The sequence below is a fragment of the Thermobia domestica genome, chromosome 8 (assembly GCF_964235325.1).
Source record: "Thermobia domestica chromosome 8, izTheDome1.hap1.1, whole genome shotgun sequence".
NCBI lineage: Eukaryota > Metazoa > Arthropoda > Insecta > Zygentoma > Lepismatidae > Thermobia > Thermobia domestica.
Window position 1 is genome coordinate 249,447,979 of NC_137461.1, and position 26,722 is coordinate 249,474,700.

General features: G+C 36.0%; 1 protein-coding gene across 1 annotated transcript in view; it reads left to right on the forward strand.

Annotated features, from left to right (window-relative positions):
* The window catches only part of LOC145693526 (protein takeout-like), a 212,333-nt gene extending 188,018 nt beyond the window's left edge, over positions 1-24,315 (forward strand). Inside the window, exons 5-6 of the mRNA XM_081769596.1 lie at positions 13,812-13,961; positions 23,162-24,315. Coding sequence (XP_081625722.1) covers positions 13,812-13,961; positions 23,162-23,310 — 299 coding nt within the window. The 3' untranslated portion in view covers positions 23,311-24,315. The remainder of the gene's footprint in view (positions 1-13,811; positions 13,962-23,161) is intronic.
* The last annotated feature ends 2,407 nt before the right edge of the window (positions 24,316-26,722 follow it).

Below are 26,722 nucleotides of genomic sequence, written 5' to 3' on the forward strand. Positions count from 1 at the left end.
CCAATTAGTGTCTAAATCTTGAGAAAAATAATGCTGATGTGCAGGGACCGTGTCACTTACTAAAATAGGTGACACGAATGCTGAAATATATCAGGTCTGTTCGGAAAGTAATGCCATACATTTTATTGTGAAGCGATTGTACATTCCAGCGCGCTGTATCCGCCAGAATCGATCGTGGTCTAATTCAACTGTCGAGCGAGTGCTTGCTCAGTTATCTCTGAGCTCTCTTGTACAACTCCCGACGCAGCATTCACTGAAACAAAGATAACGTGATCAAGTTTTATGTGAAATTCGTCAAGCCTACAGCTCCCGCAGACTTCTTTTTGCTTCCCCGTTTGAAATCCCTCCTAAAAAGACAGTGTTGCAGAACAATTGACGACGTTAGAACAGCTTAGGAAATGGTTTTAAACTCACTTCCTGAACAAACCTTCCAGGATGCCTTCGCAGATTAAAAATCCTGCTTACAAAGATGTATCGACACAGGAGCAATATTTTGAAGAACTTTATAGTGTACAGATATTATTATTCTTATTATGTAAATATTTTTTTCATACTTGTATCCTTGGTGACATTACTTTCCGGACAGATCTTCTATTCTGTAACCTCTTCATTATGACACTGACAGGATAAGAACACAAAAATACGATTTATCTCTCCATATATATAAACATAGACTAACCTTGATGCGCAAATGCTTCCTTTCGGAGTTATAGCCTGCCGTATGAAAAAAATGAACTTTAAAGGTCCATAGCTACAATACTATGAGACCTACCGTAGTCAGGTCAAGACTTCACTTAGGAACTAATATGTGTGCTATCCAAAACTACAAAATATTTGTTTCAGAATCCTAAGGTACTAACGCAAAAATTTTTATAGAGGCAGTTTGGCTACGGGCATATAATTTGAAGTACTTACCAACTACCTCTATAAAAATTGTTGCGGAAGTACCTCAGGATTCTGAAACATAGATATTTGAATAGGGCAGATAGTAGTTCCTAAATAAAGTCTTTACCTGATAACTGTAGGTCCCATTAAAGTTCATATTTTCATGTTTACGGCAGCCTATAACTCCGAAAGAAAGCATTTGTGCAGCCAGGTTGGTCTATACTTTTCGTCTTATCTTGGTGTCAGGAATCACATCTCAAACGTTGTCATTGTTTTGAAACACCCTGACTGACTGACTGATCAACACCCAGGCAAAACCGCTAAAAATTTCAAATTTGGACAGAACATAGGATTTGTAGTGTAAGGTACCACTAAGGAAGGGTTTTTGAAAATTCGATGGGAAGGATTGGGGAAAGAAAGGAGACAATTATTACCTTAAAATGTCCATATCTCAGGATCTCTGAGGGTTCCAGACACGAAATTTGGTATTTGGTTTTCTCATTGAAAATAATTAGGTACGTACTTCTGTGTTTCTTGATATTTAACCTAGAAAGGAAGAAAGGTTGTGAAAAAGAAAAGGTGTGTAAACTGCAATTATTATAATACAGACCCATTTCTCTCTTGCCCATCCTTTCTGTGGTGTGCGAGAAAATAATCAAAGATAGATTGCATAAATTTGTTTCATACTACTTAGATCCTGCTCAACATGGCTTTCTTCCTCGCAGTTCTACTCTCACAAATTTATCTTTATTACTTTCAGAAGCAATTTAATATCTGTCCAATAATACACAACTTGATGTAATCTATCTAGACCTAACTAAAGCTTTTGATCGCATTGACACTAAGCTTCTTCTTCATAAACTAGCACATAGATTTAATATTCACGGCAACTTCTTCTCATTGTTACGAGACTATCTCACCGAACTTGAACAACGTGTTGTTCTCTCTGGATCTGCTTCGAATTTTGTTCCTGTTCTCTCTGGTGTTCCCCAGGGTAGTGTTCTGGGCCCCCTTCTTTTTCTTCTCTTCATAGATGATCTCCCGTCTTATCTTGTTATCTGACACCAAAATTCTTCTTTTTCCTGACGACTACAAGTTATTTCGAGAAATTAGGACAGATCAGGATGTGATTTAACTGAAAAAAAAAAAAAACTCTCAGATCTTCTGAGCTGGTGTAGCATGTGGAATCTAAAAGTAAATCCCTTAAAATCTTCTGCTATTACACTTTCATTAAAGAAAAACAAACTCCCTTCTACCTACTTCATTGGAGATGATTCTATTGCTAAGGTCTCTTTCTCAGAAGGATCTCGGTGTTGTGTTCGACGAAAGACTTTTCTTTACTAATCACATTGCTGCCATGACCAAGAGTGCTCTGAGATTATTATGTCTCCCCGTACAGGTTTACAGAGATTAGGGATATTACAGCCTTAAGTATATTCTGTGAAACATTCATTTCAACCAAAATAGAGTACTGTTCCACCATTTGGAGTATGGCTAGCGTATCAAATCTCTCTCGCATTGACTCAGTTCTAAATTTCTTTCTTGCCATTGTCAGGAAAAGAATACTTTCTGTACGCTGTTTTAGTTAAACCTGAATTGTTGACTGTTCTTGGCATCCGTACACCTTCATCTCGTCGCATGCTACTTGATATGATGTTTCTTCATAGAATTCTGAATGGGAAACTTAGAACTGAAGAACTAATCTCTAAATTTAATATTCGGGTACCTGCAAGAAGAACTAGAAATAGTGAACTACTTCATCGCAACACGCCTCGATTATCAATTATTCAGCGTTCTTTGCTCCATAGACTGACTTCTGAATTTAACTCCATTGCTTCTGACATGGATATTTTTAAATCTGAGAATGTATTCCGACAGGAAATTATTGCTACACTTATAGAACCTTAGTTTTCTTTCAATTTGTTATTGCTGTCGCTATATAAATACACTTATGGACCTTTATATAGCTTTTTGTTTACACTTGTTATTGTTAATTTTATATTCTATGTTATATAGTTTCAGTGTAAAATGGCTACCTTGCTGTATCTGGAACTTTGGAAATAAATAAATAAAAATAAATAAATAAATAAGATCTTTATATCTCGGAATCTCTTAACTTCAGGTCACATTAGATTAGGTATTTGGATCTTTCATTTACAATAATTAGACACATGTTTCAACGTTTTCTGATACTTGCCTTAGAAGATAAGAAAACAAGCAGGAAAAGGAATGGGATTACAATTGTTATAATTGGATGGTCATATCTTGAAATTTGTTCAGATCAGAAGCATGAAATTTGGTATTTAGAGTTTTCATTTAAAATAATCGAAGAATTGTTTAAGCATTTTTGTACGTTTCTCCTAGACGAGAAGAATATTAGAGGCCAGTGGAAAGGAATTAGGTTGCAACTGTTAAAATAAACAACATCTCGAAACTTCTTAAGATTAGAGACTTAAAAATTGATACCTAAGCTTTTAGTGTAAAGTAATTACAAACGGGTTTTAGCGTTTTTTTTAATGTTTCTTTTATGAGGGATGAAAGGAATTGTAGCTGAAAAAACAGAAAGCAAATGAGAGAGTGTTAGAAATAGTGAAGAAGAAAAGAAAAATCTTAGATATTATTGAAGAGAGGAAGAGAAACTAGTTGGGATATTAGCTGAGAAGGAACTGTATCATGATGGACGTGCTAGAGGGTATGGTGGCAGGAAATAGAGGGAGAGATGAAGGTGACTACAATTGACGGACGGTATCATAACAGAAAAAAATCGTTACTTGAAGACGAAGAGGTTAGCGGAAGCCTGTGGAAGTTATATGTTTATACTGTTGCCAACAGATGCCTTCACTCACAGAATATAATTAAAAATTACTAAACTTGCTTCAAATTTACAGCTAAAATCATCACTAACAAAATCTACCTAAAAATTGTCGAACTTATCGAAAACTATACATAAACTTATAACAAACGGAATTTTTTTTAAAAAAATGGTTAAACTTACCTACAATTATAGCTAAATTTACAGCAAACAGAATCTACCTAATATGGTCAAACTTACCTTATACTATAGCTAAATTTATAACTAACAGAATTTACGTCGGGAGAACAGGCAGGCCAGTCAATTTGCCGAATATCCTATCGTTACAAAGTTCCACTAGCTGCGTTGTTCGATGCGGTCACGCATTACCATCCATAAAAATGAAGTAGAGACAAATTGCACCTCTGGAAAGACGGACGTGGAGAAGAAGTACAGTGTCATAATAACATTTACCGGTGAGTGTATCGCGTCCAAAAGTTGGGAGGTTGGTATCTCCATGCAACATTGTGCCTCCCACACTCACACAAGAACAGTTGGGCCACCACAATAATCATGTTTGCTAATGTTCCTAGGATCATTGTGTGTTTCCACCTTCCGCTACATGATATACATCCATGATCACTGCTCAGAATAAATCTTCTCTCATCTGAGAAGAAAGCGTTACCTACTTCTTATCGATCCAACCCTGATGTTCTTGGTACAACTGCAAACGATCCCGCCAATTTTGTGGGTATTAAGAAAACAACGTAATGACAGTCGGGCAAAGAGATCGCTCTCATGCTGTCGACGTGCCACTGTGGAGCATGAGATTGGAGGATTGATTATGTGGAGCGTAACTTATATGCATAATAATTAAACATCGGATTTTTATGCAAATGCATGTTTTGCTTGTTTATGTGCATCTCTGTTAAACTTGGCAGGGGTTTCTAACAACAATAATACAGCTCAAATTTGAAATTTTATAGTACTTTTAAATGCATATATCAAAGATTAGACTATATGTTAGTGCTCAAGAGCATATTCAGTATTTTCTATATCTTTTTATTTCAGATGTATGCTTATAGCATGGAATAAATCCAGTTTTAGTTTGTATTTTCAGTGCATTTATATTAGGGATGGCCAGATCCGGATATTTTTGGATCCGGATATCCGGATCCACTTGGGTCCGGATATCCGGTATCCGGATATCCGGACACTGGATCCGGATCCGAGATTTCGGATCTTGGATCCGGATCCGAAAATCCGGATCTTGGATCCGGATCCGAAAAAACGGATCTTGGATCCGGATCCGAAAAACCGGATCTTGGATCCGGATCCGAAAAAACGGATCTTGGATCCGGATCCGAAAAACCGGATCTTGGATCCGGATTCGAAACTCCGTGTCAGAAAATTCGGGTGTTCCGAATCAGCAAAATTTTCGAAATTATTGACAAAGTGATTTTCATTCCTATGCTTAAAATAAGATTTTAAGACACTTTTGGTATCTGATCGTGTGACAGCTTTGCGTTCCCTTCATTCTGTTGATATTTGGTTTTCGTGCCTTAATATGTCACAATTACTCCAAATTTGATTGAGTAAAACTGTCGAGTTAGGTGAGAGCAATCTCATTGTCAGATTAGATTCTAGTGGAAATACTTGACCGAAAAGGTAGTAAATCTTTTTTAAAGCTGTCGTCCTGGTGGAAATTTGTCCTTTGTATTCTGTAACACTAGTCAAATGCTGGGATGAAACCTTAGTCTCAAGCCCAAGCTTCTTCATTAGACTCTGGCTGCTTACTTTTCTAATTCTTTCTGAGTTATTGTGGTCACTGAATGAGGCCATTTCCTAGTCGTGATGGGCTAGGCCATTGCTAATAGAACAGCCCATAAAATATAGATCAAATCAAATTAAGGAGCAACTTCCTTTTCTTGCTCTTGATGAGCATTTTTTTTCTTTCTTTAAAAATACGTTTCTCTGTGACCGTACCACTCCAGTTAGAATTAAGAATTGTAGTAGAGATGAAGTTCTAAATGGCAATTAATGTATCAAAATCAATGTATTAATGTACTGTATGTGTATACAAAATACCATATGGAGCCTCGAGCAGTAACACGTATCTTTGTAATTAGTAATCCACTACTATTAACTCTGCATAGGTTGTATAAGGAGCTATATCATTCATGTAAACACATAGGCGGATGCAGGGGGAGGGCGAAAAGTCGTTTGCCCCTACCCAGCGCCAGCATTAACAGTGTACTTTAGTAGTAATTTGTGGCAATTTCAGATCATCTAAGTAATTTTTCACTGCTAGCATCCCCAACCGCCCCCTAAGAATCCATCCGCCCCCTCCAAGAGTCCGTTCTGGATTCGCCCCTGCGCAAACATAATTTTATACAACTCATTCAAGAGTACATTTTGGTAGCTTTTTAAAATTTTTATCTTAAAGGATTGTCATTTCTCGTGGCTACTTATACAATTTCGTCCACAGGCATGCATGCAATTTCCAGTCATTACGCAAATACATTTATATACTTAATAGACCTCGGCTAGTTGGGGGCTTCGCCACTAGACCCCCGTTACTAGGGCCTCGCACAACAAAAGCCTCTAATCATGATCAATTTAAAAAGAAATGTCTGGGGATTTGCCCTTAGACCCTCTGATATCTCATTTGATCGGCCTATGACCTCGTACCTCGTAAACCTACAACCATACCGAATCTCAGTTCAAATATCAAATTGTATGTAATAACATTCCGGTATCCCGAGACATACCGAATTTCAGTGCGAGTACATGGGGGCTTTCCCCCCAGCCCACACATTTGCTCGGTCTACGGCCTCGCACATCATACGCCTGCAAACATAACGAATTTTTAAGGGGCCGCGGTGGCTCAGTGGTAGAGCGTTCACCTCCGGTGCTTGGGGTCCCTGTTTCGATCCCAGCTTGCACCGTGTGGACTTTGTGGTGGACAAACACCGTGCTCGTGGGTTTTCTCGGGGTTTTCCCGTTTCCTCCTACTTTCTTCATTTCATTTATTTCTCATAATCACCGTCTCCTTTAGCCTAACCGGCATAAACGTGGGATGTTAAACACAAGCATTTCATTTCACAAGATAACGAATTTTTGTTCAAATAACAAGTTTCATTTCTCTAACATTCCAGGATTCCGAGATATAAAAGTCTTTTCTCCCCGGCCTTTACTTCCCCTCTAAGACATACATAAAAAAAACGCTTAAGTACATACCTAATTATTTCAAATGTAAAGTCCAAATACCAAATTCTATGCTCCTAACCTTCAGAGGTTCCCAGATATCGACATGTTATTATAATAATTACAATCCCCACCCTCTTTCCTTTCCATCTCTTTTCTTTTCCTTTTTACTAAAACGTCAAAAAACACTGAAACACATGTCAAATTATTTTCAATGAGAAGTGCAAATACCAAATTTCAAGTCTCTAACCTTAAAGGATATAACATATTAATACAATAATTGTAATCCCCATTTAATTTTTTTCTCGCCCCTTTTCTTCCCTTCTGGGCCACACACACACACACAAAAAAAAAAACGTTGAAATACGTATCTAATTATTTTAAGTGAGAAGTCCAAATACCAAATTCCATGTTTCTAACCCTTTAAGTTTCCGAGATATAGGCATATTATTATACTAATTGCAATAATTGCAATTACCACCCGTTCTTTTACTTTCTACCTCTTCCCTGCCCCTTCTAATTTAAATATCAAAATGCACTTTAACAAGCATCAAATTATTTTCAATGAGAAACCCAAATACCAAATTTGAAGTATCTAACGTCAAGAATCATCAATATTTTCCACCCCATTTCCCCCCTTCCTCGTCGAATTTCCCAAAGTCCTGCCTTAGTGGTATCCTACGTCACAAACCCTATAAACTGTCCAAATTTCAAGTTTGTAGCTTAAGCGATTTGGTCTGTACGGTGAATTGTCACTCACTCACTCAGTCACTCAGGACTTTGCCCTTTTTATATAGAGATATTTAAGATTTTATGGGAAAGCCATGGATTTTGTCCTAAGGCCGCCAGTGTCTTAGAAATGTAATAGCTTTGCTATAAACTTTAAGCAATCAACTGACTGATCTGCGTCTATATGTATTATGTAAAATACCGCTTATGATATTTATTTTGCTCGTAATAAAAAAAAAATAGAAATGATGACGAAAATTCAAAGACATCCATGATTTTAGCGTAATGCTGCAGGAGTTCAGATCATTGAATTAACCATAAGAGCCGATTGTATAAGATAGACTACATTAAATTCCAATGTGGCACAAAGAAAATATGCAGCATTACTATGCAGTTTTTCAACGTTATAACTCATTCTGAAAATATTATCATAGGTCTCACAAACAATCGAATTTTAATCCTAACTCGATTAATATATAACAAAAGGCAGATCTATACAACTACTGACTTCAGATGAAAGTGGCATACTTGTAGTACGTTTAAAGATATACTAAAGACTAAATGATGGGGTGTGCGGAACAATGGTCTAACCCGAAAAATGTGAAAATGAGATTTTGATGTAATTTAAATTGAATTGTCTTCCCACTGAGTTAGATAAAATTCACCTAGTCAATTTTATACATATGGATATTTTAGTTCTGGGTCTCAATCTAAGGCCTAAAATATTCAAAACAGGAGTATGAATCTGAACTTCGAAATTTCGGGTGTGGATCCAGGAACCGGATATCCGGATCCGGATCCAATATTCAAAACTTCGGATCCGGATCCAAGATACAAAACTTCGGATAAGGGTCCAAGATCCGAAATTCCGGATCCGGATCCAAGATCCGAAATTCCGGATCCGGATCCAAGATCCGAAACTTCGGATCCGGATCCAAGATCCGAAATTCCGGATCCGGATATAAGATCCGAAATTTCGGATCCGGATACAAGATCCGAAACTTCGGAGCCGGATCCAAGATCCGAAACTTCGGATCCGGATCCAAGATCCGAAATTTCGGATCCGGATCCGGATCCAAGATCCGAAATTTCGGATCCGGATCTTATAGGATCCGGATCCGTCTGGCCATCCCTAATTTATATGTCTATGCAGCAGAACAGCTTTTTGCACGGGATGGTGGAAGAATATCTAGTTTATGGAGAACTAGTAATGTTAGCAACCGATCAGCAGAGCAAAGATGCTTACAATCGTCACTGACGTTAAGAGAAATCCATTAATGATAAAGACTTTGAAAAATCATATGGACATGAATTCAGAAACAAGAGACATGAGGGATGCTGCTCAGTGAATGTTTTTAGATGTACTTGATGAAGTTAGCCAAGAGCTCCAGTCAGTTTCTGGTAAATTTGGGCGCTCTGTAGAAAAGAGATTGATGGGTGTTATTGACAGAAACTTCGACTACAATGCATTTGTGGCCTTCAAGGGTTAACTGGACAGAAATATGGATACTGAACTTGCTTCTCTTAAAAAAAAAAAAAAAATCCAGTAACATCTATTGATGTTCACAGGTCATTTTCTAGGTACAAATGTCACAAACTAACACACACACAAAAAAAAATATGAAGGAAAGCATCTTGTGATATACTGTAAGGCTAATTACGGGAAAGAATAACTCCTTGAAAACATTTTTTTGGGGGGGACACTGTGAACATGCAGAATAGTGAGGCTAGTATTACTTAGTGTAAAGTAAATGCACTTTAAGTCTTAGGCTATTTGAGAAAGCGTTACCCCCCTGTAGCGAACGCGGCCAAGGTGGCTATTCAGTAATTTTACTTTCGCCAGAGTTGTAAATCGTACTGTGAGCCAGTCACGGTTTCCGGGTCTTTTTGCCAGGTCCAGGTATGTAATAACAGAGTTCCAATACTCTGCACAAACCATCTTCCAAGCAGCTGTTTCTTGCTACAATCCCCTTGCCTAGCAACACGTCTTCCCTTTTTTTTTCCCTTCCTTCCTTTTGAAATCTTTTAAACAGCAGGCGGTCTATTCTTCCGAAATGCACCAAATACGCTCGAGCTGACGTTTTCTCAGCGTTTTTATTTCTTTCGCGTTTCTGATTAGCCATCTACATTTAAATACATGGTCAACGTATTCCAAGCTTACGCATGAGCAATAAATACGCTTTGCGATCGCCTCAAATAGCCGGTTACTAAAATACAAATGTGAATTAAAACTACAGGTCGTCTTTTAATCTCATCATTTGTGTGTGTTTTAAAAAATTAGCAGTATATAAACTGTAATTATCATTAAAAAAAATAAATTCTGAAGAGAAGTCCGTGAAAGATAAAGTACCGGTACACTTTCGTGTGTAAAGTTATATTTCGCATACAAAACTTTGTCACAACAGTGTTGCATGTTTGAAAATGCCCTCTTTTATTGTATTGTTAGTGCATATTAAGTGCATATTTTAATACATTTAACAGCATAGTCACATGCATATTTCATAAATTTTAAGTGCATAAAAATCCGATGTCTAATAATAATAATACATTTTTAAGATATTATTATTATCATCTCAATATTAGCAATATGAAATTAGATACATGAAACCCCCGTCCTCTGGATGAAATTCTGTGTACACTTCTTTCCATTTTATGTGAACCTTAGTACACAGAGAAATATCCGTTCTCCGGACAGCGGTATATTGTACAAATATACGGTATCCTCTTGCTTACTATAGAAATCAGTACGGAGCATACGCTATCCGTATACTACATAGGCGCTGCCCTTAGATGTTACATCATGCCGTTGCAGGATGTCTGACATTTAACAGTTTTCCATATACAACATGCATATACTTATGTTACCTTCGTCAGTTATATGTTATATACGTCCATTTGTATGTGAGATCCTGACCGCCTACATTATTTCATACGGAAAGTACGTATAGATGGAACACTTCTACAGAAAGTATTATAAAACATGCGTTTTCAGTTATACGTCTGCTGTACGTTAAGTCAAAAAACTACAGGAATTATGCATGTAAGCTATCTTTTTAAGTACACCACCCACATTTTCTTTCTCAGTGTAGATATCTCATTCGAACACACTACTAAGAGGAGAAAGGTCGTAGCATAAATAAACTACTTGCCTGAAGACTTGAAAGAAACAATTGGAAGAGAAAATGAGTTTGATGAAGGTTATTATGATGATATTTCACATGGCCTATGGCCTCACTGAAACGTGTATTTTATACTGAGATCGAGAAAATACAATAAATTATTTTTTTAAAAAGAAAAATCTGCAGCACATGCAAAATTCAGGGAATGGAATTGCATACTGAAATCCTAGTTTACCTTGGGTGATCTATTGGGTTTCAAGGTGATCTGCAATAACCTAATGGACTTCGCCGTGTCATACGGATATTTATTTTAAAATGAGAGATTATATTGCGAAAATTCAGGATTTGGATCTCCCTCTAAGGAAGATTTGCAATACTTTATCTGAGACTTCATGTGTTGAAACAAATGTGAAGAAACTGGTAAAACTTCAGAGGAACTGTACGTGAAACACATTCTGCAGTACATCCTTGCTATCAGCTTTTTCAAAAATTAAGGATTTTATAGTCACTATATTAAAGAGTGTGCATATTAATTTTTTTATTGATATCACATAAACTCTAGGTTTATACAGTGCGCCCGAAAATACTCCGGAGTTTCAAAAGTGAATATATTCTTTCAGGAGCAACATTCAATTGTGCTTTGACAGTAATAGGAACATGGCAACAATTAGCGTGCTCCGCAAAACAAGACAAGACGAGAAAGAAGGTTTCCTCGTCTCGGCTCTCGTAAATGTTGTCTCATTTTGTCTCAATTCTCGAGAAAATCTTTCATAACTCGTCTCGATTCTCGAAAATTTTCTCTTCTCATTTTGTCAATTTATGTACAAAGTTACGCCTTGTTCCTTTAAAATTTCATCTAGAAGCTATCAGAAGTCTTCCGCGTCACGAGAATTCCATGAAGTGTACGTCGATATAGTATTTAAATCATATTTTTTATTGGAAAAACGAAAAATTCAGTTTTATATATATCACGGTTATGCCGGCTAGCCTAAAGGAGAAAGTGATGATGAGAAATGAATGGTGGAATGAATAAAGTGGGAGGAAACGGGAGAAGTCCGAGAAAAAGCACGAGTACGGTGTTTGTCTATCACAAAGTTCAGCTGGGATCGAACCAGGGCTCCGACGCACCAGAGGTGTACGCTCTACCACTTTTTTTTTTTTTAAAAAAAGTTAACTGATTTGCCGAACGTTTCTCAGTAAGGTGTTTTTTCCTAACCTACTTAGGTTTTAGTACATTTTACTAGTTTTCCCAGTAACCAATAAGAACAGGGACACAAACACACGAATATCAAGGATAGTTAAAATTCCAAAGGTCCTTCTACCGGGAATCGAACTCGGGACCCCGTACACCAAAGGCGCAAGTGCTAGATTAGCATTGAGTGCTCACTTAGCTACTGCGGCTCCATTTCTTAGTGGAGTACATTGTATACAACTTAAATATAACGTTGGTAAATGTTCTTTATTATGTTTCTACAATTACTTATTTGTACAGTTATTAATTAATTAATAATGCAGTATTTATACTTTGGATTAATTCAAGTCACTCACGAGACTCAAAAAATTCTCGTCTCGTCTCGATTTTCGTTTTGAAAACGAGACGAGACGAGAATTGTCATGTTTCTTGTTTTGACTCGAGTTTGAAAACGATACATGAATCGAGACGAGTCGAGAAAATTTCTCTCGTTTCATCTCGTGGGAAGCATTAGCAACCATTAAGTTTTACTTCCTACATCTGTCGACAGATAATACAAACACTATCCATCAGAAAATCAATTATCTCACAATTAGCATACAGGAATTTTTCAGTGCACCATTGTTGACCGAAGAGAAAAACAGTTACAGTAAATGCAACTAAGTACAAATGTCTGAAATTCCTACCCAAAAATTCGTATTTGATGTATTCAGTGCTAGCAAGACATCTTAAAATAACCATCATTACAAAATAACAGACAAATTCTGACCAAAGCATATATTAACTAATAAATAATAGCGTTACAGTTTCGGCAAATTAACTTTGCCTTCATCAGAATGTGTCTGATGAAGGCAAAGTTAATTTGCCGAAACTGTAACGCTATTATTTATTAGTTAATATATGCTTTGGTCAGAATTTGTCTGTTATTTTATACAAGAAGTTCCAAAGCTAGAATGAGTGGTATTCAACCATCATTACGTATCAATCTTTAATACTTTGTTTAATGCATTGTCTTTCTTGTGTTTCTGCGTCTGGAAAAACATGATTCAAATTCGAAGAATAATAGTCAGTGTTATATGTTGATTTCTGCTTTCTTTATAGTACTTTTTTCTTAAGTATAACATATATATGAAGGGAAGGAGTGATAAAATCACCTTCTGGACATCCCTGATAGTAGAACGAAATCAGTATGAAATTTTTCTCGTGTTGCCAAAAAAAAAAAAAAAAAGAAAAGAAAAGAAAAAGAAAAACTACGCTACAAGCACATCCACCTCATAGCCCAGTCGTTCAGATGATACAAGCTGAAATAATTGGTCCCTTTAAAGTTTCAATTTGAGATTTTTCTTAAAGTTACGTTAAAGATGCCATGTGTCAAAAAAGAAAGTCCTGCAACTTGATAGCATGCGCCGTAGCAGGGACGTACGCAGAGGTTGGGTCCCGAAATACAACTTTTTTTTAAAATTTACTCTAATTTTAGGGATAATTTTACAAATTTTAATATAATATACCCTGATATAGAATCTGGATCTCCCGAAATAAATTCCTGCGTACGTCCCTGCGCCAAAGAATAACCATAGGTCCTAAGTAATAGAAGAAATTCCTACTGAAATGTTCACCTCGGATGTGGACATTATCTGTCTGATACCTAAAAAAATGTTTATATGGTCCATGCGTTGAGCTATATTAGAAGGCTATTTAAATGTTATACGCGTATTAGAAGGCTTTAGACAGTACATTTTCATAAAATATGCCTAATGATTCACAATGAAATAAAACAAATTTTTAAAAAAGATCCGAGTTCTTTATCGAACACCCTGCATATTGTCATATTTATCATTATTAAAATGTAGTTATGTATTATCGCTAATTAATATTATTACTATTACAGTGGGATTTGACTACACCGTCAAATACAGTGGAAAAGGCGTAGAGAAAGAAAACCAAACATACTTTAATATTCAAAGAACAGTTTTAACAATCAACAAAGTGAAAGGAATGCGGATGGAGTTTGGGAACCTTCTCAGTATTGGAGCCATTGGTAATTATTATTCATTACTGGATAATTGGATAATTGCCTTTCTTGCTGGATAATTAACTTTTTTTTTTTTTTTAAGAATCGGTAGAAAATTTAATTCCGCAAAGAAATGTTTAATACATATTCAATTTGATATGTTGGCTTACATGTTTTCACTTTAGATTACAGTTTCTGGTTTGTACGAGTTTATCTTAGTGTACATGGTATCCCTGAAAAACTAGAAATTGAAGACAATAGTGAGGTTTTACAAAGCAGCAAAGTATGTTTTATGTCCATATACAGTATTGTAGTTAGAGACTTGCTTTTCCTATTTTTCCTGTTTTTCCTATTTACTTTTCCTATTTTTTACTTTTCCTTAACTTTACTTTTAATACTTTTACTTTTCCTTAACTACTTTTAATACTTTTACATTTCCTATTTTTACTTTTCCTTAACTTTACTTTTAATACTTTTACTTTTCCTACTTTTCCTTTTCCTAAACTTTATTTTTAATACTTTTACTTTTCCTTTTTTTACTTTTCCTTAACTACTTTTAATACTTTTACTTTTCCTATTTTTTTACTTTTCCTATTTTTACTTTTCCTTAACTTTACTTTTAATACTTTTACCTTTCCTATTTTTACCTTTCCTTAACTTTACTTTTAATACTTTTACTTTTCCTAAACTTTACTTTAAATACTTTTACTTTTCCTATTTTTTTTACTTTTCCTTAACTTTACTTTTAATACTTTTACTTTTCCTATTTTTTACTTTTCCTTAACTTTACTTTTAATACTTTTACTTTTCCTATTTTTTTACTTTTCCTTAACTTTACTTTTAATACTTTTACTTTTCCTTAACTTTACTTTTAATACTTTTACTTCTCCTATTTTTACTTTTCCTTAACATTCTTTTTAATACACATGAATGTACCCAACCAACAATGGGTGCAAGTAATGCTATTGTAAACATACACAAACTATTTCTGACAAACAAAGAAAAAATTTAAGGATTTATATTTGTCAATCAGTCAGTGCGAGAATTTCCGTGAATTTTCACGTTTTGTCAAAAAAAGTTCCCTTTTTCCTAAATTTGCCTACGACATTTCCCCAGGTTAGGGAGATTTCTGTCAGACTATGACCACTGATTATATCTACTACCCGTCCGTAGAAAATTTTGTTGGATTTAATTATACATATAGTGAAAAATCCCATGTATGATCCTAATTTCGACAAAAATTCTTTTTATTCCATTTAGAACAATAAATGTCAAAAATTCCATAGAATGTTATTTTCCCACGGGTTGGCATCACTGTATATAATTATAAAGAAAAAACTATTTTATAAAAAGAAAACAAAATTTGATGCTGCACAATAAGATATCTATTAAGATAACACTGATATTAAAACTAACAAAGGTTTTTCATTATGATACTTGGAATATGACACTACGCAGTAAGGTTAGTAAGATATAGCAAAGTACATCTTATTATTGTGCCTTTTTCTAATGATCACATACACATACTAGTAACTCTGGCGTACATTTAAATTGTAAGGAATACATAATACACTATTTATGCCTTCTTTAAGACAGTAATACTGAAGAATAACCTAAATCTATTCTACATCCTTTGTATTGTCGTAAGTACATAAGTACATAATTTTGTATGTAATTATCTAATTTTTACGATAATTTTGTCCTGATGACTTTCGGTACAAGTTCTAATGGCAGTCCACCTGTAGAGTAATCACTTTGCTGCAATATCTAACACAATTTGACATATTGGGACATACATTAACGTTTTCCTTCAGTTAAAATTGTCTACCTACTCTTAGAATGAGTTTCATAATTACATAATGGGTGATTCTGTAGGACCTCCTATCAAAAGTAGGTATACACCCTGCATTGATGAACTGTAACATTTTAGTTTATGGATTTATTTGCTTCGACTGTTCCGGGCTTAACCCTACAATGCATGATTCTTTTAATTTTCTGTAAAATATATATATATATATATATATATATATATATATATATATATATATATATATATATATATATATATATATATATATATATATATATATAGTTTTGCAAGAGAAATTAAAAATGAGTAATGGAAGTACAGGTACGCTTAATAGTGCCATCTATGCGGAAACTGTGAAATTACAACTAGCTTCGAACGTTCCCAATCTGGTTCAACATGCATTAGTAATTACATACCGATATGTAGGAAAGCACATATTATTTACGAAATCTGACGGTACAGTTCTCACTGACACGGATAGCATCTTAAATAGATAGAAAGATTTCTTTGACGATTTGCTTAACACGCAACCAAAAACTAGTGTTCGTGGAGAAAAGGAGATACACACCGCAGAACCGTATATTCCAGAACCCAACCGAATAGAAGTAGAAACCGCTATAAAGAAATTAAAGAAACACAAATCTCCGGGTGTAGATGAAATTCCGGCTGAGTTAATTTTAGCTGGAGGCGAAAAATTGTGGAACAAGATACACAAACTCATTCTCCTTATCTGGAACAAGGAAGAATTGCCACAAGAGTGGAAAGAATCAATCATTGTTCCAATCCACAAGAAAGGCGACAAATCTGACTGTAATAATTATCGAGGCATTTCTCTTCTGTCAACATCCTATAAAATCCTTTCAAATATTCTGTTAGCAAGACTGACCCCATACGCAGATGAAATTATTGGAGATTATCAGTGCGGATTTAGATGAAATCGATCAACTATCGACCAAATATTTACCATTCGCCAAATACTCGAAAAAAAGTGGGAATACAATACCCCGGTACATCAACTATTTATTGATTTTAGAAAGGCGTACGACTCGGTTAGGAGAGAAACATTATACAACGTTCTTGCAGAACTTGGAATACCGAGAAAGCTAATTAGATTAATTAAGATATATTTAAATGAATCCCAAAGTAAAGTCCGGGTAGGAAAATTTTTGTCTACGAGCTTTCACGTCGAAAATGGCCTGAAACAAGGAGATGCGTTGTCGCCATTATTATTTAACTTCGTTTTGGAATGCGCTATAAGGAAAATCAAAGATAGCAACCAGGGCTTACAGTTGAACGGTATTCACCAGGTTATGGCATATGTTGATGATGTAAATTTAATAGGAGATGATAGGAGAACAATAGAAAGAAATGCAGAGATCTTATTAAACGCTTGCAGGGATATGGGTTTAGAAGTAAATGCAGAGAAAACTAAATACATGGAAGTGCGTCGGGACCGGAATACAGCAAATTATGGATGCGTTAAAATACTAAATAATACGTGTACTTTTGATAAAGTGGATACTTTCAAATATCTAGGATCAATATTAACAGAGGAAAATCATATTCACGGAGAAATTAAATGTCGACTAAAAGCAGGGAATTCGTGTTACTATTCGGTTCAAAATCTCTTGTCGTCGCGAATTCTGTCGAGGAATTTGAAACTTAAAATATACAAAACGATAATCATGCCTGTTGTTCTGTATGGCTGCGAAACATGGTCACTTACTCTGAGGGAAGAACATAGACTGAAAGTATTTGAGAACAAGATCCTGAGACGAATATTCGGACCCAAAAGGAACGGGAATGGGAAATGGCGGAAACTTCATAACGAGGAACTACATAATTTATATGGTTTACCCAACATTGTTAGGGTCGTCAAGTCTAGGAGGCTTAGATGGGCGGGTCATGTAGGTAGAATGGAAGAAAGTAGAGTCGCTTTCAAAGTCTTGACTGGAAGACCAATCGGAAAACGACCATCAGGAAGACCTAGGCGCAGATGGGAGGACAATATTAAGATGGATCTCGCAGAGATTGGAATACAGAGTAGAAACTGGATGCAGTTAGCTAAGGATAGAAGTCAGTGGAGAGCTTTTGTGAACGCGGCATTGAACCTCCGGGTTCCATAGGCCATAGAGTTAGTTAGTTAGTTATAACATATTTCTGTCCCTCTATGCATTGCAGGGTTAAGTTATAAGTAAAAATACGTTAAGAACAACTAATAAAGAAACTAGGTCTACCTGTTTGACAACAATAAGAAATGATATAAAATGAAGTGAGCTGATCAGCACGGGACTGTATACCTACTTTGGGGCCACCCTGTATATCAATATCGACATTTCTTCCATGACAATATTCAAAAAAGTTGAATAATGCAGTTTAAGTGCCTGGACATTTCAGCGATTGCACACATCAATCAATTCTTCTGATGAATGAAAGGGAACGGTACCGGTAATGGTCACTTCCGATACACGGTACTTAATACGGTTCTCCAGGGTACGGTATTTCCAACGATTGCACACATGCAACATATATATATATATCAATCAACTCCCCTGACGAAAGAAAGAGGTCGGTACCGGAATTAGTCACTTCCGGTCAATCACTTCTGTTACACGGTATAATAGTTTTCGAGGGTGGGGAATTTCCAACGATTGCACACATGGAACATATATATAAATCAACTTGTCTTGACGAAAGAATGCTCCAAAGATCAACAACAAAACCTTATCCATTAGATCAATGAGGGGAAAAGTTTTCGTTTAGGAGGGAGCCTAAGAAAAAGAACGAAAGCTGTAGTCGGATCAATATAATTTATTAAAAACAATATATTTTACAAGATTTTTGTAGAACTAACGTAAGCCCTATGAATGATTGGAAGATTATGAATTGGGAATGTGATGAATGAAATTGTGCTGGTTCGAAATAGGGGTACACTGATTCTCAGCAATGAAGTTAAATGCTCATCTGTCAATCTGTAATAGAACTCGATGAAACTAATAATACTCTTCTTACTTTTATGAAATTAGAAATCATATGCTGGTCACGTCTGGTCCGCAGGCCTCAGTTTGCTCATGATCACAACAAATCATACGACAAATTGATATCCATAGAGTACCATAACATTAATAACGTTGTATTGATAAGTGGTGATGCCTTCTCTCTAGATAACTGCAGGAAGGTAACACATAACTTATGATTTTCTATTTTGCAAAATAATAATTACTAAACAAGATATTTCAGTAAATGCAATTTCTATTAAAATACAAAAAAATAATTTATATTTTCTTAGTCTGCACTAAATATTTTAGCAAGTGATTTTAATTTCTTTTAACGGAGAAGATTAACATGTTCCAGCATCTGGCTGTTCTCTGTCGTCAAAAAATCTTATAAAATAGCATTTCTATATTTTTTACTTCTAACGATAGATGGCAGAACGTGCACAGCTTTCATTTTCGAAGTATGTACAACTGCCATCTAGTAACACAACTGGTAAACTCACGAAAACGATGAGTGAATCTTTCAATGCGTTGTCTCTATAAATGATCTTACACAACTTTTTGGTCTTGTATGGCTGTGTAATTCTTTGGGATAAACTAGAAACAAATCTTAGTGGACCATCGTGTAAGCACAAATGTTCAAGATTTGTGAACATTAGGAATGATAATGAATAAAGTATCAACAAAATTAATTGTATTTTAAAATATGGTTTTGTATTTTATTTTACATAGTTTGTATTTTAAAATAGGGAAAAAGCAAGATTCTATTATTATTATTATTATTATTATTATTATTATTATTATTATTATTATTATTATTATTATTATTATTATTATTATTTGCGTCATTGTCATTTTAGTAGGTATATAAGAGCATATGAGAGGATAGAATCAAACATTTTCGTTATGAAATTATCCCCATCGAAAAAATATATAGCCTGGTTCTGAAGTGGGCGTACCCCTAATTGGTGTTTTCTGACGGTTTTAGGTTTTACCCACATTTGTTTGGTAACATTGCTTGACATTGTCTGGCAATAATGCTATCCATGTTCATTTGTTTTCTGCTGTTTTCTGCTTTGTAACAGTTATTTGCAGTGAAGTAGGAGTAATCAACAGTGTGTGATCGAAGTCCATATAGCATTGATATGGATGGTGATCATACCGATGTTTATGACTCTTAAGACTCTTATGACTTCAAGGTAACTGTGTACAGACATTCTACGATAACTAACACTTTACTGTTGAAACTAATGGGGGGTACGTTTACCTCCGGACCACCCTGTAGAAGTGAAATGTCTAATTAGTTGATCACACGTAGTAATTCCGAAAACATAAATATTTTCTGGCTACGTGAAGTTGCCCCTCCCCGCACCTCTCGGTAAAGGCTTTTGAATACTATCACAAATAAGTGCTTAATTTGTGCTGCAAAAACATAAATATTTGCTTAAGTCAATGGCGTACGCAAGAAGGGTCAGGCTTTTAACTTCTGCTTTGTATCAATAAGATATTGTGGAAAAAAGAAACTTTTATCCTATTAAGATATGTTTACAAAAATCGTGCTTTCCTGAAACGAGCTGATCTCCCTTGTGCTAAGCAGTTAGCGTTTTAGCGTGGAAGACCGAGGTTCGATTTCCGGCAGGCCTCATGTCGTTCAGATTCCACGTTACGATGTAAGTTCACATCTCATATAGCTTCGCTGCATGCAGAAAAGGATGCTAAACTCAAACTCGCTTCAACCCCTGATACGATATGATCTTAAGTGCTTGAATCCGCTTCATTGGTAAAGTTTTGTTTACTCCTCTGTTTAGTAGGATATACACAGGGCTGTGCCATGGGGGCAACCGGGGCGATAGTCACCGTTAAAGTTACCGTTACCCTTGAATATATTAACGAATTGACTCCATTAACGAACTCTGCCGAGACAGGCGCTCGATAGTCACCGTTAAAGTTACCGTTACCCGTGAATATATTAGCGAATTGACTCCATTAACGAACTCTGCCGAGACAGGCGCTCGATAGTCACCGTTAAAGTTACCGTTACCCGTGAATATATTAACGAATTGACTCCATTAACGAACTCTGCCGAGACAGGCGCTCGATAGTCACCGTTAAAGTTACCGTTACCCGTGAATATATTAACGAATTGACTCCATTAACGAACTCTGCCGAGACAGGAGCTCGATAGTCACCGTTAAAGTTACCGTTACCCGTGAATATATTAACGAATTGACTCCATTAACGAACTCTGCCGAGACGGGCGCTCGATAGTCACCGTTAAAGTTACCGTTACCCGTGAATATATTAACGAATTGACTCCATTAACGAACTCTGCCGAGACAGGAGCTCGATAGTCACCGTTAAAGTTACCGTTACACGTGAATATATTAACGAATTGACTCCATTAACGAACTCTGCCAAGACGGGCGCTCGATAGTCACCGTTAAAGTTACCGTTACCCGTGAAATATTAACGAATTGACTCCATTAACGAACTCCGCCGAGACAGGCGCTCGATAGTCACCGTTAAAGTTACCGTTACCCGTGGATATATTAACGAATTGACTCCATTAACGAACTCTGCCGAGACAGGCGCTCGATAGTCACCGTTAAAGTTACCATTACCCGTGAATATATTAACGAATTGACTCCATTAACGAACTCTGCCGAGACAGGAGCTCGATAGTCACCGTTAAAGTTACCGTTACCCGTGAATATATTAACGAATTTACTCCATTAACGAACTCTGCCGAGACAGTCCTGGGTAGCCATCGTTATGTTAACGTTACCCGTGAATATATCAACGGATTGACTCCATTAAAGGACTCGGCAGAGGCAGTCGCTGCATAGACACCGTTAAAGTTACCGTTACCCGTGAATATATTAACGGATTGAGTCCATTAAAGAACTCGGCAGAGACAGTCGCTGGATAGTCAGCATTAATGTTATCGTTACCCGTGAACATATTAACGGATGGACTCTATTAGCGGTTATAATAGTTCTAGCTCTTTATTGAATAAAACAGAATTCAGAAATTCGCTTTCGTTCAAGACTTATGGTGTAGAATGATGGACGGACGTCGTACTAACATTACAATCTTTTAAGACCTACTAGCGTGATCCTAAACAATCAATTCCCGTTCCCGCTATTGTGTACGCATATTAGTTTTTACCTTGCCGAAATGCTTCCACAAGTGTAGCACACTCTCGCCATCCATAGATGTATATAATAAGTTGTTGTGAAGCAGCAGCAACATCGTTTAGAGCGGGTCAGTCGCATATCGATTGATGGCAAACGAAATATTAGCATTCACATTTTCTGTTTAGTTCTATTTCCCACGATTATACACCAAGTCTAAGGAATACGTAAGATGGATGACAATGGTAGAATGACGAAAGTGGAAGAACGGGAGAACCACGAGAAAATCCACGCACGTGTATGTCCACTACAAAGCCCATTTGGTGGTTGCTGGGATCGAACTAGGTACCCCCATTAGCCAGAGGTGAGTACCCTCACTACTGAGTCACCGCGGCCCCCTATTCATATTTTGTAAATGGGATTTTAATCGTTTTTTGCAATTGCATATTTCTATTTAAGTAACTGAGTTGAAAGACAAATATTAATAATAATAACTAGTTTTAATTACATTTCATATTTAGAATTTAATGGATATTTGAACTGTGGAATTTGAAGTTTTGTACTCGTTAAAGGAAATAATCAGTAACCACTAATGCAAGGCATCAGGGCCGGATTTTGTCGCCCCTAGGCCCAATAATTTTTTCCGCCCCCTAGTCTGGTTAAAGCTACTTTCCTAAAAAAAACAAAAAAAAAAAACCTTTATTAAAAAAATATATCAGGCCTATATGTTAATTGCTTAAACATCACTCCACGATGCAATTTTATCATTGCAAGTTTTTTGAGGAATTTACTTGGTTCTGGACTTAACAAAATACCGTTAATGTATTAACAAAAGATTGGTGAATAACTTTGGTTTTGTTCAATTTAGCCATTTGGGCAAATAAACAAAAAAAAAAAGTCTGTAACATTATAAAATAATTTTAATCTCAGGAACACAGCTTACATGAAGTATTTTGATAACGTGACACAAAAACTGTGTTTTAAAGTAAAACTAGATTTTTTTCTCTCGGCCGTGCGCCCCCTGGGAGCTTGCGCCCATAGGCCCGGGCCTATTGGAAAATCCGGCCCTGCAAGGCATCGTTATATTTCAGTTCCTCACCATTTTGTGCCTTTAATTACTAATACGCGTCGTCTCTGCATAATTTCGGAATCAGATGTCCTAACCTCTTGTATAGTTTGTAACTACATCTGAACTCTGGACAAATCTACTTGTGATTGTAATACTTATTCTATGTATGTAATCTTTGTGGGATTAAAGTTTAACATATTTCTTCTTCTTCTTTCCAGGAGATACTGTGAATATGTTTCTAAATCAGAACTGGCAACTGCTATTTGGAGAAATAAAACCAGCCTTGGAGAAAGAATGTGCAAAATTTTACGATAAAATGGGAAGAAATGTTTTCGATAAATATTCCATGGACGAATTATTCTTGTAGTATCATCAATGTTTATTGTGTGCAGTGACGGATTTACATATAAGCTAACAAGCTATAGCTTAGGGTCCCACTCGCTTGGAGGCCCAAAAGAGTTAAAGAAAAACTAATTGTAATGTAATTTCCAAATAACAAGAAAAAGCAAATGACTTAAAATGCACATACAACAATGGTGTTTTGTATTGTTATATATGGCTTTTATGAATTAAATAATGTTGCTCTATTTCTCAGCCCCACTTGTAATGAAGCCCTGTTATCCAGCCCCGCTTATAATGGAGTCCCCCATTTCCCAGCCCTGTTTCTAATGGGCCCTAGTTTCCATTTAGATATAAATTAGGTCCATAAATTTGCATATAACATATGTTCAAACCAAGGGCGCCGATTTCTCTGTAAATTTGGGGGGTCCATTCAGATGCAGATTGCATATATGAGGATTTTAAGACAAATTGGAAAAAAATTATGCCAAAAAAAGTATATTCATAAATACAATTCGGGGGCCCACATCAGCTTTGGGGGGCCCCCTGGCCCCCTCGGCCCCTCAGGATCGGCGCCCTTGGTTCAAACCTAAAAAATGCAACATTTTGTCGCTGAAAAGGAGAGCTTGACGTGTAAAGGACCCTTTCAATAGGTTAGAGCCCCATCAAACCTAAATGCGGCACTGATTGTGTGCACCATAACTGGTATTTCAACTTCAAAATTACTATTTACACTTCTATTTAAATGTATTTTTGTAAGAAAGTTTTACGTAAATGTTTGCATCGTTTGTTCAACAGGGATTTAAAGAAATCTAGTGCTTTCATGGGTTCATTTGATTGTACAGCCACCGAGTTACGAGGCCTAATTCTCAAAAACTACTAATCATTGTATTTCTAGTGTTAGTGTAAATGTTTCAATATCAGATACATTGTAAAATTGTATGTATCATGAAATTAAGACACAAATATGTGCATTTGTATTTAGAAATGGCATTAAATATTATTTTAGATTTTCCACTTCATGATACTTTTATGTTATGACTTGTAAAAAAAAAAAAAAAATACATTACAAGACTTGTTGTTTTGAGAAACAGACCTGGAGGCAAATTTCAGGTGTGTTATTCAGCTACATAATCGTGGAATGAGTAAGGGTTCTTAGCCAATCAGCGAGGATGTAGAAGATCAAAAGGCAGACAAGGCACCTAACAAAGAAATAATGCTGTTGTAGAAAAGTGCAACGAACTTTAAGCAATCAACGTTATACGTTACTAATTCCTATCAATATATTTTTTGTTAGTGGAATGGGAATTAACAAAAAAGGTAATTTGCATTTTTAGAAGGTTGTCCACTTTGTGAACAAAGAAATGACTTTGAACGCTAAACATGATAGAATAGTTCTTAGTTTAATTGTTTTTCTTATAAATAACTTCATTTCAATGTTTTGATCGAACAAAAATATGTGCACACATTAAGAATATGGGGTCTAGTTTAAACAATAATTAAACTGATTCCTTTTTTCGTTGAAATATGATCCCAGTGTCTCTTATAATCTTTCTGCGCAATCTGACATGACCCTTTTTAAACATGTATAGTTCAGGGGCACCACTAAAAATAATTATTCAAAAAAGAAAATTGTTTCACTGTACATCATCTGTCCTCTACAGTTTTCTTGTTTGCAAGTCTTTTTTTTTTCTACCAGCTGCGTGCCGAATTATGATAGACAAGCAAACATGTATGGCATAAAAGTAAGTGGGACAACAACTGATACTATGTCGTCACTACAAGCTAGGGGAATATATTTTGGTTCAGAACAGAACGAAGCGGGAGGGCTACAAGGCAATGTAAAGTGTTCCCATCTTTAGGCAAGATGAGTATCTACGTAAAGAAATACATGTGTACCAGGACCGAAGCTAGGGAATTTTCATGTACCGTCTAAACCTTTCAGTTGTTTATTGATATAGGGTAATGGCAGTAAATATCGAACGCCTCTAAATATCGAACACCTTGACCGTTTAGTTAAGAAATAATAATACCAAAAACGTTGCGTACTATCTAAAATTTGCAAACTCACCCTTCCAAACCTCGCCTTATAAAAAACAATAGGTCTATATGTTTTGATATTAGCGAAAGCGGGAAAGTTTCCTAGTCTGTGGTTTTGATGGGAGATTGGAGAAATCGCTGTATTTTTTGTAAGGTGCAGCACCGTAGTAATAATCCTTTTCCCCATGTGTGATGGTGTCATTATAAGGTATCCTTTTAATATTAGGATGTGTTAATATCAATATATGTATATTTATTTGTTGTAATGTTACTTTTCAACTATCATCTTATTTGAAGGAAAACGAAAATAGTGTTCGATATTCGAGACCCATTTCGTAATATCGAAATGCCGTTCGATAAAAGAGGTTCCTTCAAGGAAATGTGTTCTTTTGTATCGAACATTATAATAATTGGAAGGGCTATTGGTGATTTAAATATTAATTTAACTAAGTTGTTGATATCTGAATACCGAATTTTACACTGAATTGTAAACCATCCACCTTGTATCTGATACTTCTTGGGTTCAAACCGTTACACAAATATTTAGATTTACAATTTTTAGTAATGTTTCGTCACAGAGAGCATATCTAATCGAGGCCTTACGTCTTGCTGATCGCATTATTTCACACTTTTGACCCGGGCTTTTCTTCTTATTGATAGACTAGTAAACACAGTTGAAGTTAATCATAAATAATTGTTTACATTTTTTGTTGAGTATCCTTAACTACTGGAGCCGCGGTGGCTCAGTGGTAGAGCGTTCACCTCTGGTGCAAGGGGTCTCGGGTTCAAACCCTGCTCCCGCCAAGTGAACTTTGTGGTGGACAAACACCGTGTGCGTGCGTTTTCTCAGGGTTCCCCCGTTTCCTCCCACTTTCTTCATTCCACTATTTCATTCATTTCTCATAATCACCGTCTCCTTTAGCCTAACAGGCATAATCGTGGGACGTAAAACTCAGATTTCATTTCATTTATCCTTAACTACTGCTCAGAATTTGACAATGGGCAAAAATTAAGAACCCCAACAAGGAAGGTGTTCCCAAAATCAGAATCAAACCTGTTATAAAATGATACCATTCCAGTATTCGTTATCTGCCTTGCAAGCTGTTCAGCAGGTAAGGTCCGGTATGGTCCAGCAGGTAAGGTCCAAAGGCAGGCATCGAGAACCTTCCAGGTTCCTGTAACAACTTTAAATGATAAATCATCTGGGCGTCAGAAGACTGAGATTGCTCTTGGTCGGAAGCCATTCCTGAGTCCACAAGAAGAAGAGGAAATTTCTGAATGGGAATGAACATGGACAAGAGAGGATTTCCGTTTTAAGAAAAGTAATTTACTGGACACTGTACAGTAAATTGTACAGTCTTGAAGAAGGAGCACATCGTTCAAGCATGGAAGACCAGAGA